Raw genomic sequence first — 17,179 nt, 5'->3', positions numbered from 1 at the left:
GTGCTTAGAGGAAAATGATGTGACACAAACACTGTGAAATGATGGTGTTGTGGGCGTGTGTGATTTCAATAGGACGTGAAAAAGAAATTTGTTTATGATTCACGGGGTGTATTCTCGCGTTTTATTTACACGGTGCCTTCTGGTGAGGCACGACATGATGGAGTTAAGGGTGGAGTTTGGGGCAGAGTGTTCGGAGCCGATTCGGCTGACGGGTAGTTGACGATCATGGTGTGCCTAAGTACTATCATCCCCCGGGGTTAGGGTCATGAAGAGTATTCAACAGAAAACAAGACCATCTGGTATGTGCAGCGGAGCCATATATGACGATACTCGGCCTCATGGCGGAGATGTTGATGGTTGGGTATCTAGGAATGATGAATGTTGTCAACTACACTAGTAGTACGTGTGTAAGGGAGCAAGTGGGCGTTAGAGGAGCGCAGGCATAGATGATGCATGTAACTGAACATGATGTCATTTTCCCAGACAAAGATACATGAAGCAGTATGCATACTTTGCATCATTGTGCGTAAGTCGCTAGAGGTTTTACTGTTGGATGCCGGCATCCAGTGCGGAGTTATGACGGCCCACGTCACCTAAGCCGTCAGCCGAGCCGAGCCGCTCTCAGCCGACAACACCTCTTGTAAACACACCCATATGCGCGCGCATACTGATTTCCAGCCCCGACTCAGTGAATGACAGCGGCGGCCATGGCAGAGGGCGCAAGCAGTTCGCCCGGCCGGAGTACGCGTATGTCGCGCAATGCGGCCTGCACCCACTGTCGTACCTCCAAGGTGCGCTGCAACCCCAGTTCCGTCGCCGGTCGGCCATGCCAGCGCTGCACCAAGCTCAACCTTTCATGTGTCGTCAATCCCACATGCCGCCGCGTCACACGCAAGAGGTTAGTTTCTTTCTTGTCTCAAGGGTACTTTGTCCATGCTAGGCGTGGTATCATTAACTGACATGGCACTTCGACAGCCAACTTGACCAGCTTGCCCGTGAGGTGCAGGCCATCAGGGAGACGGTGGTGGTGGTAGACAGCAACAGTAGACAGCCAGCACTCCAGACACCATCAAGCCCGAGCACCTGGTCACCGAGAGTGCAGGGCGGTAACGAGGCTTCGTCGTCCAGTGTTTCACCGGCTTTGTCTGCCGCTACATCAGAGCACAATAGTCGTCGTGGTGACAACGCCGTTGTTGTCATTGACGACAATGCACAAGTCAACCATGCGGCAGTGTCCAGCCTGCACAGGGCGCTCGACTCACAGCCCTTCGCGGGGCCAGATATTGATGAGTATTTCAACATGTATGCGTGTCTCATTATGTTGCGTTGCTGTGAACACGACTAATGATGCCATGCAGCTACTTTCGCCATTTCCACCCCCACTTCCCCATCCCCAGCCCACGTGACCCAAACAAGTGTTACGAGACAAGCCCTTTTCTTTTCTGGGTCATTGTCCTCGTTTCTTGCCGCCGTCGGCCTACACACACCAACTCTGCCACGATCCGCCTACTCACAGAGTACGTCAAGCACGAGACTGATGCCGCTGTCCCCAAGGTGCCTCAGCCTCTCGCTCAACTTCACGCCATACTCCTCGTCGCCGCTTGGGGCTTGTACCCGGGTGTCCGTTTCATCAATGATCCGGCCTACTGGTTGAGTGGCATTTCCATCAGCTCGTGCCTGCTGCTCGGCTTCCACACAGCTTCCGGCAGGCACCCGGAGTACAACCATGTCACTCTCGGTACCATTTCATCTGATACCGAAGCTGCCGTTACATGGGCGGCGTCTAGTATTGTAAATAGAAGGTACATTCCAAGTCTGCGTTGCCGATAAGACTCTTTTAGCTGATCAAACCTTGGCAGGCTATCAACCAACCTTGGCCTCCCATGCACCGCTCCAATGAACAAGGCCACGTTGAACATGACCCATGACGAAGGTCGCCTTCTCCCCGTCAGCTTTCGCGTACAGCTCGAATGTCAGATCTTTATGGACCGAGTCAACAAGACGCTAGGCTCTTCTCTTGAAGAGTCCAACGGAGTACCACGTGAGTTAGTCCGAATGTTCGAGGATGAATGGGTCGCAGCTCGAGCACGAATCATCACCAAACACACGGGTAAGCCATCCTTTTTTTGTCCTTTTGACGTTCTATGTAGTTGGTTACTTACGGCATGCAGATCCAGTATTATCCCTGCACACCCTATTTGTTCTCCTCGAGGTCCAGATGTACTATTTTCTCCCAATACCCATCCAAAACAGTCGATCATCCACCGCCGTTGGCTCAGTCAGCGGTCGAGATAACCTTTCTCCCTCCATTGAAGCTGACGTTCTCCGATGCTACACTACAGCGTCAACCGTCATCACTAGAGCAATGGACCTCGACGAGACGACAAATCTCCTGCACTACCTCCCGCACTACACTATTCGCCCCATTGCGCATGCCATCGCCGTCATTTTCCGTGTCATTCGCTCCGACCTGCCTCTGAGATACCTGCATATCGTCGTCCCCGAAGAAGCGGCTAAACTATCCACTCACACAGTCACAATCTCACGCCGCATCTCAGCTGTTGAAGGGGATCTGGCATGGAGACTCGCACGGTGCGTCGAGCTTTGGGATGCAACAAGCGCACCGTACCTCGCCGCCGCTGCCGCCGCTGTAAACCCTTTCAATTCAGCAATAGGTAATGACAATGAGAACCACGACAGTAGCGACCAAGCTGCCTCGTCTGTAGCTAGTCCAGACTATGAGCCTGTACTAGTTGAGATGTTTCGCCAGCGCATGGTAGCAGCCTTAGGGTGGGATTTTATGATACGCTGGAAAAGCAAGCACGGCCCCGTGCATATGGGACCGTATAAGCCACAGCCTCAGACGCAGAGTCTTGGAATGCATGTCGGTATAGGTGAGACTGTTAGTCACACGCAACACCAGCAGCAGACGCCATCGGCGAGCTCTACCGAAACGAGTGGTCCTGATGGTGGTCCTACCAGGTTTCAAGCGGCCCAGCAGGACCAGCAGCATTTCCAGTCACAACAACAGCACCAGACCGGTATGCCAGTGAATATTGGTGGCCCGATAGTGCCGCCAGCCGAGACTGAGCTTTCTCTCTCTTCTACAGGGACCATGAGTACGGACTCTATGCTTGAGACCGACTGGGGATTTCTCGACGACTTCATCTGGGGTTTCGATGTTCAGGATCCGTAAGCCGACTTCTTTAAGAGCGGTGAATCTAACCATTCGCCAAAGTCTAACGGTATAGCGTCGCCGAAGAACTCGCCATCAGAGATGCACACAGCCATGTCATTCATGGGTGTGACTTCCGAGATAGATTTTGTGACTTTAGAATACTTATCACGGATGAGTTCTTATCACAGCCGCGACATCGACATGTCTGTCGGATCCCAATATGCCTCCGAGATGTTCGAGTCTCAAGTTAGATTGCTGGATCGTTGATGTTGCGATGCTCACCTTTGTATATCTGACTAGCCATGGCAGAAAGGTGGGGCGGGTCAAACCTTCAGTCAGCAGCCTGGGTATTGTAAGACGGGTCGGCCCGCATTAAAGTTTGTTGGACTTGGGAGCTGGGATACTGTATGCCAACCAAAGCGTGCGGAAGCTTATCCGAGCCTTGGCGAAGTATCAGCTTATTGTAGGGGATTGCGATATATCGCACCGGTATCCAAGGAGTGTGTTGCGGGAAATCATGCAACTTATCTAAGTGGTTGGGCAAAACAATGAGAATAATAGGCAGAGCCACGACAGCACAAAACTTGATGTCGATCAAGTAGGTGGCAGAGATGATAGGCTTGGATGTGAATCTGACTGTTTCTTCGATCTAGTATATGTACCGGCGCTTTAGCTAATGATTTATGCTCAAGATTAAATACAGATGTTGGTTCAGTCTCTGTGCATGGTTATTCAGGAAGTTTTCTCTTCGCTTTGCTGGACAGCATCCTCCCTTCTGGTCTTTTCCAAAACCTCAGCCTGCTGCTTCCTCTTCTCCTCCCGCTCCTTCCGCCACCCCATGCCTTTCTTCAACAACGTATAAAGAGTAAGTGGAGACGCAACCGTACTAATCCCTGCGAGGATTGTAAAAGCCCATCCACTGCCCACCCCGTCAATCATGGGCTGAATCGCGGCACTCGCACCAGCACCCACAAGGCAGCGCGTGAAGTTGTTACTCGCAGTCGCCGCGCTCGCAGCCGTGGGGTTCATGTCCACAATGAGTGTGCTGACGACGTTGCTGAACCCCGTTAGTCCTACACCTGCGAGAAACAGCATCACGCAAGGAACGGCGAGGTGCGTCCGAGCATGGAGAACCCAGCCCCAGACCAGGACCACACAGGTACCCAAGATAAGGGCAGGAACGCCAACCTCGAGACGCGCGCGCTCGATAGGAAACGAAGAGAGGTCCTGTTGCCTCTTGCGCTCATAGGGGAGGCCGAGCAGATTGCAGTGTCGCCTGAAGTTCCAGTCCAGACTGCGCCCAGCAACCTGTGAGCCCACTATCGTGCCTAAGCCGAGCGGGAGGTAGATGAGCCCGGTCTGGAGGTCAGTCAGGTGGTAGATTGAGGTGAACTGGGCGGGGATCGAAGTCATGATGCAGTAGAAGTTGGCGAAAATGAGGCTGCTGTAGAGTAGCAAGAAGGCCATGTTGGGCCGTAGGAGCAGCATCAGAGCGTGCAAGGCCTTGAATTTGTGCTTGGTGACGGCTTGGTGCCCGGGAGGCGATGGTTCGGCAACCGATTGCTCTTCGTCCTGTCCATTACTTTGGGTCTGTTGTTTGCGACTTGATCTCGTCGCCAGCACGTCCTTGCCGACCTGCCAAAGTGACCTGTGGACAATATGCTTGGGCCGAACAGACCCGTCACCCACGATCCCGCGACATGTCTCGGGCATCCACATTATGAAGACCACAGTCAACGTCCCGCACATGATGGTTAGGATCCAGAAAATCCACCGCCACCCAAGATACTGTGCGAGCGTGCCGCCCAGAACGGGGCCCAGCGAGGGCCCCAGCAAGACTGGCGTTGACATGTAGCTCACGTATCTGCCACGCTCGGCAGACGTGATGATGTCGGACACGACGCCCTGCGCCAAAGCCACAGTCGTACTGGAGCCTGCGGATTGCAGCATGCGCAGGACGAGTAGCGCTGGGTAGTTGGGCGCGAGTGCGCACCCGATATTGGCTGCCATGTACACGACGAAGCAGAACATGTAGGCTGGTCGCCGCCCTGCTGAGTCGGCATAGGCCCCCACGAACATTGGTGTGATGCCTTGGAATATCTTTTTGTCTATTGGTTAGCAGGAGATTATGTATCTAGAGCATAGTAGGTAAACTCACCATGTACGTTGTAACCGTCAGGTTGATAGAGGAATACGAGACACCGAACTCTTTGGCGATAACAGGCAGTGCTGGCAGGTAGACTGAAGCTGTCAATGGCGAGAAGAAGGCTGCAGTAGCAGCTGCCATAACGATGCCGAGCTTTTGGTGATGGGTAAAGATCGAGAATGGTTTGCTCTGAGTCTCGACTTTTGACACTGTGTTCACCGTCGCTTCGACGTGTCTTGGTGGTTGACCTTCATCTTCGGTGTTTGAGCGTTTGTCTTCAAGGTCATGATTTGGTAGTGATGTAGGTTCGGTCTTGGTGTTTGTGGTTGCTGAGTCGGTGCTTGCTCTTCTCGATACTGCCGGCTCACTGTCCGGTCGCACTGTGTCTGGTGGGTGTGCCATAGTAGCTACGCGTGTCGAATCGAGCTTGCTTGCACTTGTTTCTCCAAGGCGCTACAATTCGCGTCTGGAGCGGCGCCATTTAGGCATTCAAGTATCATCTCGATGTCGAGCTTGGCGGACAAAAAGATCATGATGTGGCTCTTGTTCGCGTTGTAGTGTCGGAAGCGAGATCGGCTGAGAGTGCCACATTTCGGCTGAGTGAGCCGAGGAGGCAAACACCGATGCTGGACTTGTCGGCTCACGGAGTTTACTGTGGACTTTAGGAACCGCGGTCTTTAGTGACCGACGGAAATAGTGTTTTTTCTATCGAGTAGTGTTTGCCAATTTTCCAATTGCTGGAAATGATTCCAGTGTTTGAGAATGTCATAATAGCTTGTGATAGAAATTAACTAAGAAAACTTTCCAAAAGCGGAAACTAATATTACTGCACAGTTCAATGAGACGAAGGAATTTGATCAATGTTATGTACGTGGATATGATTCTCTACTATATGATGAAGGAATTACTTTTTATACTACTTCTAAAAGTTTACTATGTAGCCGTGGCTCCGCGTGATTTGACCTCAACCGGCACTAATTTCGAGCGTGAAGCAATATCCACGCTGAGCTGTGACAAAGAGTGATTTGCCAGTAACTCCAAAAGTGGTATGGAACTTTCCAACTCACGTGCAATCCAGTTTCGCACATCTACTGCGACAATGGAATCTACACCACATTCCGTAAGAGACATTTCGGAACTGAAGTTCTCCACAGATACGCCGGATCTGCTTGCTAGGTACCCAAGTAGCCCATTACAGATGACACCGGCTGCATCATCTACCGACTCTGAAGAGCGTAGAGCGTCCTTGACGGATATCTTTCCGTTTGAGGTTTGCTCTTTCTCCGCGACGACTTCGGCTTCCTGTGAATGCCGACGGAAATGTGAAAACATCGAAGTTTCCAAGGCAGATAAGGAGCGGCCGCTTCTCCAAGTGCCTAATCCGGTTATCGTCTGCGTTTTGCCTTCTTGCCCGAAAGGTTGTACAATTGCGGATCGTATGAGCGCGAGGAGTAGCTTTTCGTCCGTCATGCTGAAGCCTTGATCTTGCATGGACTTGGATAATTCTTTGTTTTCTTCCGAAGCGAGGTATCCGACGCCTGAGATCGCGCCCAAGTCCAAGGTGACAGCAGGGAGCCCTTGGGCATTGCGGAATCCGGAAAATGCATCCAAAAAAGTGTTCCCGGCGGCATAGGCAGCTTGGGTAGTGTTCCCGATGATACCGCTGATGGAGGAGAGCATGACAAAGAAATCCATGTCTTTTGGCAGATGGTTGTGTAGATTCCACGTTCCATGTACTTTGGGGCGAACAACAGCGTTCCAATCGTCCAAAGTCAGTTTCTCTAGAAGCATATCCTGTCTTGATTTAGTACGAGTAGTCGGGATGATAGAGGAAAACCTACCCGTAGAACCATTGCACCTTGAATCACACCACGAATTGGTGGCATTTGATTCGCACACTCGTCAACCAGTTTGCGAACACTATCAGTGTTGCTGACATCGCATTTTTGAACATGGACTCGAGCGCCCATAGACTTCAGAGCATGGACTGTATCTTTAGCTTCCTGTTTGGACATACCGCTTCGGTTGGCAAAGATTAGATTCTTAGCCCCATGTTCAACCATCCACGACGCCGTTGCCCGTCCTATGCCACCTAGTCCGCCAACAAGTAGATAAGATGCATCAGCATGGAATAATTGATCTTCGGTAGTGGTAGGGAGGACCTGATAAGGATGTAAGCTTCAGAGAGGAAAAAGCAGTTTCACATCGATGCGCACTAACCTTGACTCGGTCACTAGGATTGAAAGTAAGAACCACATGGTCGGTATTCTCTTCATCCATTAAGCGCTCAAATGCTTGGGTTATACCCTCGCTGTTAAATAGCTGTAGGTTGGGCACAGCACTGCTAAATGAATCGTTCGAGATCAGTTCCAGAGTCTGGCCCCATATTTCGTCCGCCAAGGCCAGTCTTTCTTGCTGGAGGCGAGAAAAGTCCAGCGCACTAAAACTCGTGTTCCTCCTAAAGTTGGCCATCTCCAAGCGTGAGTTTTCGATGAGGTCCTGAGTACCGAGCTCGATGAATCGACCGTACGGCGCTATGCAGTTCCAACACGTTTGCAGAATTTCTCCTGAAAGCGTGTTGAATATCACGTCCATTCCGTGGCCTTCCGTATTTGCAACCAAGGCTGCAACGGAGTGCTGTTCATTGTTGTAAACAATTTGATCCTTGGGGAGATGGAGGGTGGATTCCATGAAGAGAGCCTCCTTGTCATTGCTCACGCCAACGTATACTTTAGCACCATTTCTGCTACAGAGGTCTATCAAGGCTCGACCAATAGGCGTCACAGCTGATGAGACAAAAACTTTGTCGGTCTTGGAAAGATTGGCAAGACGGTGAATGGAGTGATATGCTGTACTGTAAGCAGTAGGATATGAGACTGCAATTTCAAAAGGGACTCCGTCTGGTATCTTCCGGAAAGAGCTGGCTCTTCCTTTGTATGAATTTGAGACGCGGTTCGATACGGCACCGAAGACACGGTCACCTGGCGATAAGTGCAATACCTGGCCGCCGACCTTTACAACGACTCCGCTAATGTCTTGGGTGAAGATATCCACGCTGTTTCCAGAGACCAGCGTCATCGCCTTGACCTCGACCTGAATCTCATTCTCTTTCAATTCTTCGTCAACGGTGATCTCCTGGAAAGAAAATGGTTCTTGAGCATGAGGTCGATCACGAAGACAAAAGGTGATGCCCTTGTGATGTAGTAGTTGGATCTCTTTTGCCATGGAATTGAGATATGAATCAAGGGCCTGATTCAAGGTGTCGTCCACCGAGAGCCGAGGAATGGTGACGATGCCTTTCCTCTCAACATACTCGCTCTCAGCCATATCCTGCTGTTCATTTCCTAAGAACGAACGTTTGACAACAGCGGATATAATGTTCACGGTATCTTTCTGCGACAACTTGTCTTCATCGTCAAGGTCCAAAGTAACCAGCCTTGCTGCGCCATTCTCGGTCCTTGCTGTCCTAGCTAGCCCGGCGATCATGCTGGATTCTGGACGGCGAGAACCTTGACCCCTACCTGAAGTCACCCAGAGTAACTTATCGCTCTGAGTAAAGATCCGCTTGACAGCCTCGAACTGCTCAATTGAAGGACTGCTTAGCAGTTCTCCAGCAGGATCCCACACAATGCGTATTTTCTCGGCAGGCGCGACATCGTGTATGGTACCTCGCTCAACTTTTCCAGGATCTAAGCCTAGGAGGCTAGCTAGATAACCCGTATCAATAGCTTGATTGTGGTCTTCGGCCATGACTATGATCTCGGGGGCAGCGGGGTGCAATTCTTGGCTTGGGTAAGCTACGAAGAGCGAACCTTGGTCTACCCTTTCACCTAAATAGTCTAGCTCTGTGAGCTTGTGATTGGTAAACCCAGTTTGCTGTAAGGATATTTTCCATTCTAAGAGGATTGGATCTTGGTCCATTGCACCCTCATGAAGCACAATAAGCCTACCACCCGGCCTTAGTAAACTTTTGATATGATCTAGAGCTTTATCTGGGCTGCTAGAGGGTACCAATGAAGCTGATACAATGATGACGTCAAATGATTCTAACTCAAAATCTGGCTTCTGGGGACCAATCTCTAAATCTAGCGATTTCTTAGTGACTAGGTCGTAAGCGAGATTTGGCGTATCGCTGACGAGGACAGTTTTGGTTTTTTGAGCATTTGCTACTGTGTAGGCCCTGCATCTTTGTTTGGCAGCGCTATTTCCGATCTCTAACGCCTTTAAGAAAGAAAGTGTGGTGCTGCTTGATGCAGAGATATCCAAAACAGAAATTTCGGGATTCTTAAAACCTAGTAGGTGTATGTAGTCTGCAGCAGAGTGAGATATTTGCTGAGCATCCTGAAACTCTAGGAATTCTACGTCCGCTGCCCAATCGAGCGTGTAGGCGACGTGGTGGCTGTCAACTACATCCTCTTGTTCGATGGGTGTTGGGAGAAACCTCCAATCTAGCTCAGAAAATTGCACAACTGGCGTATTATTGTTATCATTTGTTACTAGGATATTTGTTTTCATCGTTTGGTTGTCTCGTGTTGAGATAGTTGCATTTGCCTTTAGAAGATGACCGGCCTGAAAAGGCATATCCGCGGAGATGAACAAGCTCGACACGAAAACCGGGATAGCAGGGTCCTGGAGCCATGTGTCCGCAGACAGTGCACCAAATACTGTATGTAGTATAGCGTCTAGAGTAGCAGGGTGTATCACATAAGTGTGTTCTTGATCCAAAGGCATGGTGCTCGTTGTTGCAGGCAGCTGCAAAACTCCAGTCAGCTTATCTGGACAAGAGTGAGCCTCAACCAGATTTTGGAAAACCTCGCCATAGTCAAGGCCAATACTAGAGAGATGCTCGTAAAACTCGGGCATTGGAAGGGTGGTTCTGAACTCGTCCACTGTTGACGATTGAGTAATGAGGCGAGTTCCTCCGCTACTATCTTGCTGTCTTTGGTGCTGCACAGAAATGAGTCCGTGACAATGTTCCGTCCAGTGGTTATCATTCGTTACTGAATATATGTGAAACTCGCTCCAGGTATTGGAATGCCGTTTGGAACTATCTCGAATCGGCTTCAAGGTTAGTATCGTCTCCACGGATTCTTGCTCAGGCAAAAGAAGCGCAGTTCCAATGTTGACTTCACGAAGCTGGTAGCCGGAAACTTGCTTGTTGAGTCTTTCCTTTGACCGCTGAGCAGCCGCCTCGATAGCCATAGCAATGAAACCTGCTGCTGGAAAGACTACGCTGGACTGAATCTTGTGTTGCAAGAGCCACGGTATCTCCGAAGTGCGAAGATGGTTGCGCCAGCTCAACTGCAATGGATCTGAGTTCTCATCGCGCACTCCCAGTATGTCCACCCTTGGGAAGGTTCTGTTCCGAAATGCTTTGCTGCGCCGCGGCTCGGCCCAGTATGATGTGGAGTGATTCCAAGTGTAAGACGGCAGGTCAACCAAGACACTGGCGCTGTGATCTGCCGTGGGCCGATTCATCGCCGAAAAATTGACCTGATACCCTATCGCTGACAGTTTCCCAGCTAAATCGAGGACAGTTCGTACAGCATCCATCTTTCTAACTAGGGCTGAAGTGTACGTGATGTCTGCAGCTTTCAGTTTTGGATCGCTCTGGATTGTCTCTTTGATAGGCCCAGCGAGAGCTGAATGAGGCCCAATCTCCACCAAGACGTCTACGCCATGTCTCTTGACTTGTCGTCTTTTACTTTGGATAGCAGGAGCTAAGCATAGTTGACGAATTGCATCCGTAAACTTTACTTGGCAGAGCAAATTCTTCACCCAGTAGCTTGGACCAAGTTCTTCCGTACCGACCTCACGGCCGTACACCGACGAGTAAAATTTTGCTCCGTTACCCTGTCGTATCCGTATTCCCGCAATTGCTTTCGCATATTCTTCCGCGACAAGCTCCATATGATGCGAATGATAAGCAACCTCGACAGCAAGCATCCGCGCAAAAATGCCTTTGGACTCTAAGATCTTTTGCAGTTCACCAACCGCGGATACATCTCCAGAGATAGTGACGCTTGAGGGGCTGTTTGAACATGCCACTACAGCCTTACCAGACTTAAGTTCAGCAAGAAACCGTGTTGCGTCTTCCTCGGATAGTCCGGCTGCCATCATTGCCCCGTTAGCTTTGTGCTCTTCTTGCATCTTGGTAGAACAAACGCCGCGGTAATATGCAGCAGTCATTGCATCTTCGAGACTCAGCGCGCCTATTGCGTAGGCCGAAGCTATCTCCCCACTCGAATGACCAGTCACTGACGTAGGTCTGATGTTCCAAGAGGCGAGCAGTTCCACCAAAGCTATCTGAATCGCAGAACACATTGGTTGACTGTACAACGCTTTGTTGATTTTAGATACCTTTGGGTCCATCGTGATCTCCTCTTCAACATTAAAAGGTGCTCCAATTGAATGCAGGTATTTTCCAATTCTGCGAATTGTTGTTTTGAACACTGGATACACCTCTAGAAGCTCTTTGGCCATCCCACACCATTGAGCTCCCTGTCCGGTAAAAACGAACCCCAATGTAGGACTTTTCAAAGAACGCGAAAACTTTGTGGGTCTAGATAAAGCGCCAATTAATTCCTTGAGAGACGCTGCGACTACCGAAGCTCTCCAAATAAAGTTTGTTCTTCTTTCGTTCAAAGTGAAGGCGAGATCGTCCAGGAATCCAGCTTGTCGAGACATGCCGCGCTCCTGAAGATGTTTGACCAAAGTCTGAATTTGCTGTTGAGCCGTAGGCTCATCAAAGACACTAAGCGTAAAAAGCTTCGGACGACTGTGATTTGGCAACACAGAATCAACGGGTGGATCTCCATTTTCATACATGAGCGCACCAGCCAGCTTGGGACTAGCATTTGCTACTCCATACCTGTGACGTAGAAAATGTGTTGGCACTTTTTGGGCGCTGGAAAGTCCGCGTGAACTCAGGTATGTTCGTGTCGACTCAAGAATAACATGAGCATTGGAACCACCGTATCCGAAACTATTAATTGATACGCGTAGTGGTCCTGACGAGTCCCACGGCTGCATTTCGGTAGGAACCCTGAGTTTCCGATCCGCAAAGGGAATCCTTGGGTTTGGTTTTTCGAAATTCTGGTTTGGCAATATGACTTCTTGTTCCAGCATTAGCACCGCCTTGACTACAGCGGCAATGCCACTTGCTCCTTCTAGATGACCAAGGTTGGACTTGATAGATCCGATCACGAGAGGTCGGTCTTCAGGACGATTGGTGCCACAGAACGAATTGGTCAAGGCCCGCAATTCCAGAGGGTCTCCAGCAGCGGTGCCAGTACCGTGCGCTTCCACTATGCCAGTGTCAAGTGGATCAAGGTCAGCGGCATGATACACATCTCTGATCAGAGCTTCTTGGGCCACAGGATTGGGTAGTGTGATACCAGATGTTTTACCATCCTGGTTCGAAGCTGATCCTCGGATGACAGCTCGGATCGTATCACCGTCCTTCAAAGCGTCCGCAAGTGGTTTGAGGAAAACCGTGCCTACACCTTCACCGCGTCCGTAACCGTTCCCACGCTCGTCGAATGCATAGCAGCGGCCATCAGGTGATAGAAATCTGTCCTTGTAAGTATGTTTACTGATGCTGGAACTACACTTTCAACTGGACTTACTTCATCATGCTCATTGTGGTCATGAATTCGTGGTTCAACACCACATTTACACCAGCAGCAATTGCTGAATTAGCCTCTCCTGTCCGCAGACTCTGGCAAGCCAAATGTAGCGCTACCAAACTTCCTGAACATGCTGTATCAACTGTGACACTCGGGCCGTGAAGGTCGAAGAAGTAGGACAACCTATTGGAAACCATTGCGCGAGATTGTCCACTATTAGTGCACTGGTACATTGGTACAGATTCTGGATCTCGAGTTAAGAGGTCCGTGTAATCTGTAGCGAAGGAGCCGACGAAGACAGACGTTTTCGTTCCCACAATCTTCTCCAAAGGTATGCCACCTATGAAATGAGTTAATATCGCCCCGTATTTATGGCTATATTCTTCTTACCGTTTTCCAATGCTTCGTATGTGGTTTCTAGAAGCAGTCGTTGTGCTGGATCGAGTGCAGCAGCTTCTTCCCTTGTCATATTGAAGAACGGCGCGTCAAACTTAGAGATATCATCCTGAAAAAAATGCCCATATTCAACATTGTGGGACCCATGACGTTGAAAGTTGGGGTGATAGAATGCCTTGTTGTTCCATCTGGACTTCGGAATCGCTGTTCGCGATTCTCTTTTCTCGCAAATCATTTTGAAGAGGGTCTCAATGTTATTCGCCGATCCAGGGCCTCGAAACGACATGCCCACAATCGCTATGGGCATTGATCCATCTGCTTTGTCATTGTGATCGATGCCGTTGTTAGCGCTCAGGTCTCCATTTAGAAAGGGTGCCATTCTAGCGATGAAACAGCAAAAGTTTGAGTCCGAATTATGGGGAAGGTTCTATCCTAGTCTTCTTAGTAGCAATGTATATATGGATCTGAAATTTTGGCTGAACGCACTTTGGAATGACTGAACTCATGCATACATATGCTTTTTAGAAGTATTTCCATGGGTAAATACTCCCGGGACATTTTGCATGAGCTGCACTTGCCTCGATGTCTCTAGAAGATCTCCGAATCACAGAGTAGTTGTTAGCATGCCGATAGGCAAAAAGGGTTTCAAGGATAACTCCGGACGTCTGGAAAATTTCCCGGTGAGTGGCTTCGGTTTTCATCATACTTCGACTAGGAACGAATTCCGGCTTTACTTGTGAATCCAGATTACGATAAATATATGTATCAGCGCAATTCCATCGACACAATCATCCAGCCCTCATCGACATCCAGTCACCAGCTTTGCAACATGTTTTTCAAACTCGCATTTCTATCTACTCTCTCTGCCTTTCAAGCTGCAGCTTTGGTAACGGACAGGTCCGGCAACGACCAGAGGCCTCTTACACCTGAAGTGGCTACCACCAAGAACCAACCCTTCCAACTCTTGGTTGACGACGGCTTTTACTTCGGCAACCCGAGCACGGATTGCAAGCATTCATCGCAGCCTTACATTTATCAGCAGTACACTCGTTTCACGGACGACTATACCTATCTTTCGACAATGCTAGCACCAGATGTTGATTTCACAGTCGTCGGTCACCATGCGCTTTCAGGACATTATCACGACTTCAAACACTTCTATGTTAATGCCTTTTATAGGCTTGGTAGCTGCATTACAGAGGTTTATCCTGAGCTTTTCAAACTTACTTTGTTGACTATCCACGGAGGATGCAATGAAGAGTGGAGCGTACAAGAGATACGAGGTCAGGGACGAGCAAACAATGGTGAGTTGAATCTGTTGCAGTTGTTATCTTGTTAGTTATACCGTAGCTAACATCCACGTTTAAAAGGCCGGGATTTCGACATCATTAACGTTTGGGTCACAAAGTGGCACAATGGCCGAATTGTAAAGGTTCGCACGTACATTGATGCTGTTGAGAGCATGATCATGCTCAAGGAAAACGAAGTCTGGACGAACTCTTCTACCGAAACTGAGCATACAAACTTCCTGCCTGGTCCACGAGGCATGCCAGATATGGCTGCTCTTGGTGAATTCTTGGCAAAGGGTGGACACTACTAAACTCTTGTAAAGCCTTCCGATGAGCGCCATAGAATAGCGGAGAACGACAACATTACTGGAGAAGCTTAGAAGAGACTGTAAAAGCGGAATCGTGTGCAATCTTAGTCTAGAAGCCAAGTAGAGATTGTCTATGACGTAACCTTAGTGTATCAAGGTTATACAAATTAATCGATTTCGTCACTACCAATTCAAATCATTCAATGCAAGGTGATATGTTTTTGTTAACTTAGACAACGAGCAGGAAACAGAATGTATCCTTATTCCTCTAGCTATGCCACGGTTAGGGCCAGTAAAGCTACATGGAAGCTCACTAAACAGCTTTTCTTCTTGTTATATTGTCAGTTTGTGTATAATTTTCACTGTAAAAAAGTTAATTTAGCACTGCGTTTACGTGAAAAACCTCAAGTTCTCTTTTGGTGCGTGGTCAGATGATTGGTGGAGCTCGTAGGGTGGGACGCCTCAGAGGCTAGCATACGTAGAACTAACCGGCTAACTTTAAAATTTTACCGGCGCTTTTGTAGTACCGGGATGTTTTGCCGTCTACCATATCAAGAAATGTAGATCTGTCTTAATGTCCCGAGAAACCTATCCGCTTGCAATAAAAGTACTCTAACTCAGCCATCCATTCTCATAAGATCCAATGACTCGAAAGTCCCCCATCTCAACGATCCATACATCTAGTTTACAGTTCAGCTTCAAAAGCGGAAATCTTTACAAAGCGTAACTGATACCGTCGCACACCATGTCATGCCCTGATTGTTTTCGGGGAAGTTCGCATGCAAATCTGGGTCAGTCGACTGGCAAGGGTCAGGTGCTGGGTGTTCACGGCCTTACATGTTACGTTGCTTTGCCTCCAACACCGATCGCCAACAAACCAGAGTCTACAATTATTTACCTTCCGGACGCTTTTGGTTGGCAATTTATCAACAACCAGCTCCTAGCAGATGCCTACGCTAAGGAAACTGGCTTTCGGGTCATTATACCAGACATCATCAATGGGGGCCCTTTGAATCCAATTGCGATGCAGCTTATGGATGCGGTTTCAGAGCCTGTAAAGGGGTTCAATATTTGGGGATATTTCAGGAAAGGATCTGCGTTCGTTAGGTTGCTGACGATTGTTCTTCCTTTCATGATGCGCTCTAGCGCATACAAGACATATCCAAAGCTGTTGGAATTCGCTCGCAGAGTCAAAGCCGAGTTGCCAGATGGGGCGAAATTGGGTGTATGCGGATTTTGTTGGGGGGGTCTTCCATCAACATTGCTATGCACAGAACCACTGGCTACTTGGTCACAGGATAGGCTTATCGATGCGCATTTCGCGGCTCATCCGAGTCGCCTAAGTGTACCAAAAATGGTCGTTGATGCCATCGAAAAGTTTAAGGTCCCATATTCGTTGGCTGCTGCTTCGGAAGATCCCATCCTTACACCTGACAAAATTGAAAACCTGAGTTCTACTCTGAAATCTTCTTTTGGACCTGGGGATGGTGGAAACGAGTTTAATTATGAAATCGTCGTTTATCCTGGGAGTCAGCATGGTTTCGCAATACGCGCGAAGGAAGGAGACGAGGACGCTGCTGTAAGCGCGAAAGAAGCTCAGGCTCAAGCTGTTCGATGGTTTCAGCGATGGCTGTAGCCCGAAACCTCAATCGTGTGTCACATCTCATCTCACCCAGAAAACAATAGCTATAGGAACGTTACCACAGCAGCTGACATGGAGTAGAATGCATGTCAGGGTTGATGCTCTTGTTATTCAATTTCATAAGCTTTGTTCTACCTGAACCCTACTTCTAACGATTGTGAAGCTAATTTAATTTTGATCTCATTTGACTTTTTTCTATCTGTTTGGTATGTAGCGTATTAGATCAATTATGTTAGAAAAGGATAGCAGGCTATACCCCAACCTACCGTAATTAGGTATTAAAAATAATATAACTTTATAGTTACAGTATACTACATTAGTAGTACTACTAAAAACCTCTTAATAAGAATATACCTATTAGATACGATGGCTAAAATATAGTTATAACGAAGATAGTAGAATAGTGAACTATTATTATAGTAAGATATTAGTATAATAAACTATAATTACAGAGGGGTGACATGAAAAAAGAGTGTTCCTAAAAGTTCTAGTTTTTAAACTAGTATAACTAGCTGAATATTAAATCTATTTCCAATTACGCTAGCTCATTTTAAAGGCAAGAGGTAGTAGTTTAACCTAGATAGGCTTAGTG

At 48.6% G+C, this 17,179-nt stretch overlaps 5 protein-coding genes across 5 annotated transcripts; 3 read left to right on the top strand and 2 right to left on the bottom strand.

Moving 5' to 3' along the window:
• Positions 1-707: 707 nt before the first annotated feature.
• On the top strand, positions 708-3,196 carry COCMIDRAFT_26049 (uncharacterized protein; the record flags this gene model as incomplete). The annotated part of the gene is made up of 5 exons (XM_007689468.1): positions 708-898; positions 976-1,302; positions 1,359-1,802; positions 1,860-2,110; positions 2,172-3,196. The coding sequence occupies 5 exons, from the start codon at positions 708-710 to the stop codon at positions 3,194-3,196; spliced, it is 2,238 nt and encodes a 745-aa protein (XP_007687658.1).
• A 714-nt stretch (positions 3,197-3,910) lies between these two features.
• COCMIDRAFT_36483 (uncharacterized protein) lies at positions 3,911-5,726 on the bottom strand (the record flags this gene model as incomplete). The annotated part of the gene is made up of 2 exons (XM_007689473.1): positions 3,911-5,278; positions 5,337-5,726. 2 exons carry the CDS (start codon positions 5,724-5,726, stop codon positions 3,911-3,913), a joined length of 1,758 nt encoding a protein of 585 aa, XP_007687663.1.
• Positions 5,727-6,257: 531 nt separating this feature from the next.
• On the bottom strand, positions 6,258-13,727 carry COCMIDRAFT_5016 (uncharacterized protein; the record flags this gene model as incomplete). Its single annotated transcript, XM_007689461.1, has 5 exons — positions 6,258-7,118; positions 7,166-7,486; positions 7,545-12,897; positions 12,953-13,292; positions 13,343-13,727. 5 exons carry the CDS (start codon positions 13,725-13,727, stop codon positions 6,258-6,260), a joined length of 7,260 nt encoding a protein of 2,419 aa, XP_007687651.1.
• A 450-nt stretch (positions 13,728-14,177) lies between these two features.
• COCMIDRAFT_36481 (uncharacterized protein) lies at positions 14,178-14,948 on the top strand (the record flags this gene model as incomplete). The annotated part of the gene is made up of 3 exons (XM_007689472.1): positions 14,178-14,234; positions 14,295-14,652; positions 14,719-14,948. The coding sequence occupies 3 exons, from the start codon at positions 14,178-14,180 to the stop codon at positions 14,946-14,948; spliced, it is 645 nt and encodes a 214-aa protein (XP_007687662.1).
• A 742-nt stretch (positions 14,949-15,690) lies between these two features.
• Positions 15,691-16,581, top strand: COCMIDRAFT_94464 (uncharacterized protein; the record flags this gene model as incomplete). Its single annotated transcript, XM_007689485.1, has 1 exon — positions 15,691-16,581. One exon carries the CDS (start codon positions 15,691-15,693, stop codon positions 16,579-16,581), a length of 891 nt encoding a protein of 296 aa, XP_007687675.1.
• Positions 16,582-17,179: the final 598 nt, after the last annotated feature.

Source organism: Bipolaris oryzae (genome assembly GCF_000523455.1).
Source record: "Bipolaris oryzae ATCC 44560 unplaced genomic scaffold scaffold_59, whole genome shotgun sequence".
In the NCBI taxonomy this organism is placed as follows: Eukaryota; Fungi; Ascomycota; class Dothideomycetes; order Pleosporales; family Pleosporaceae; genus Bipolaris; species Bipolaris oryzae.
The sequence above is the reverse complement of the archived record's forward strand: the minus strand, read 5'-3'. Positions and strand labels throughout refer to the sequence as shown.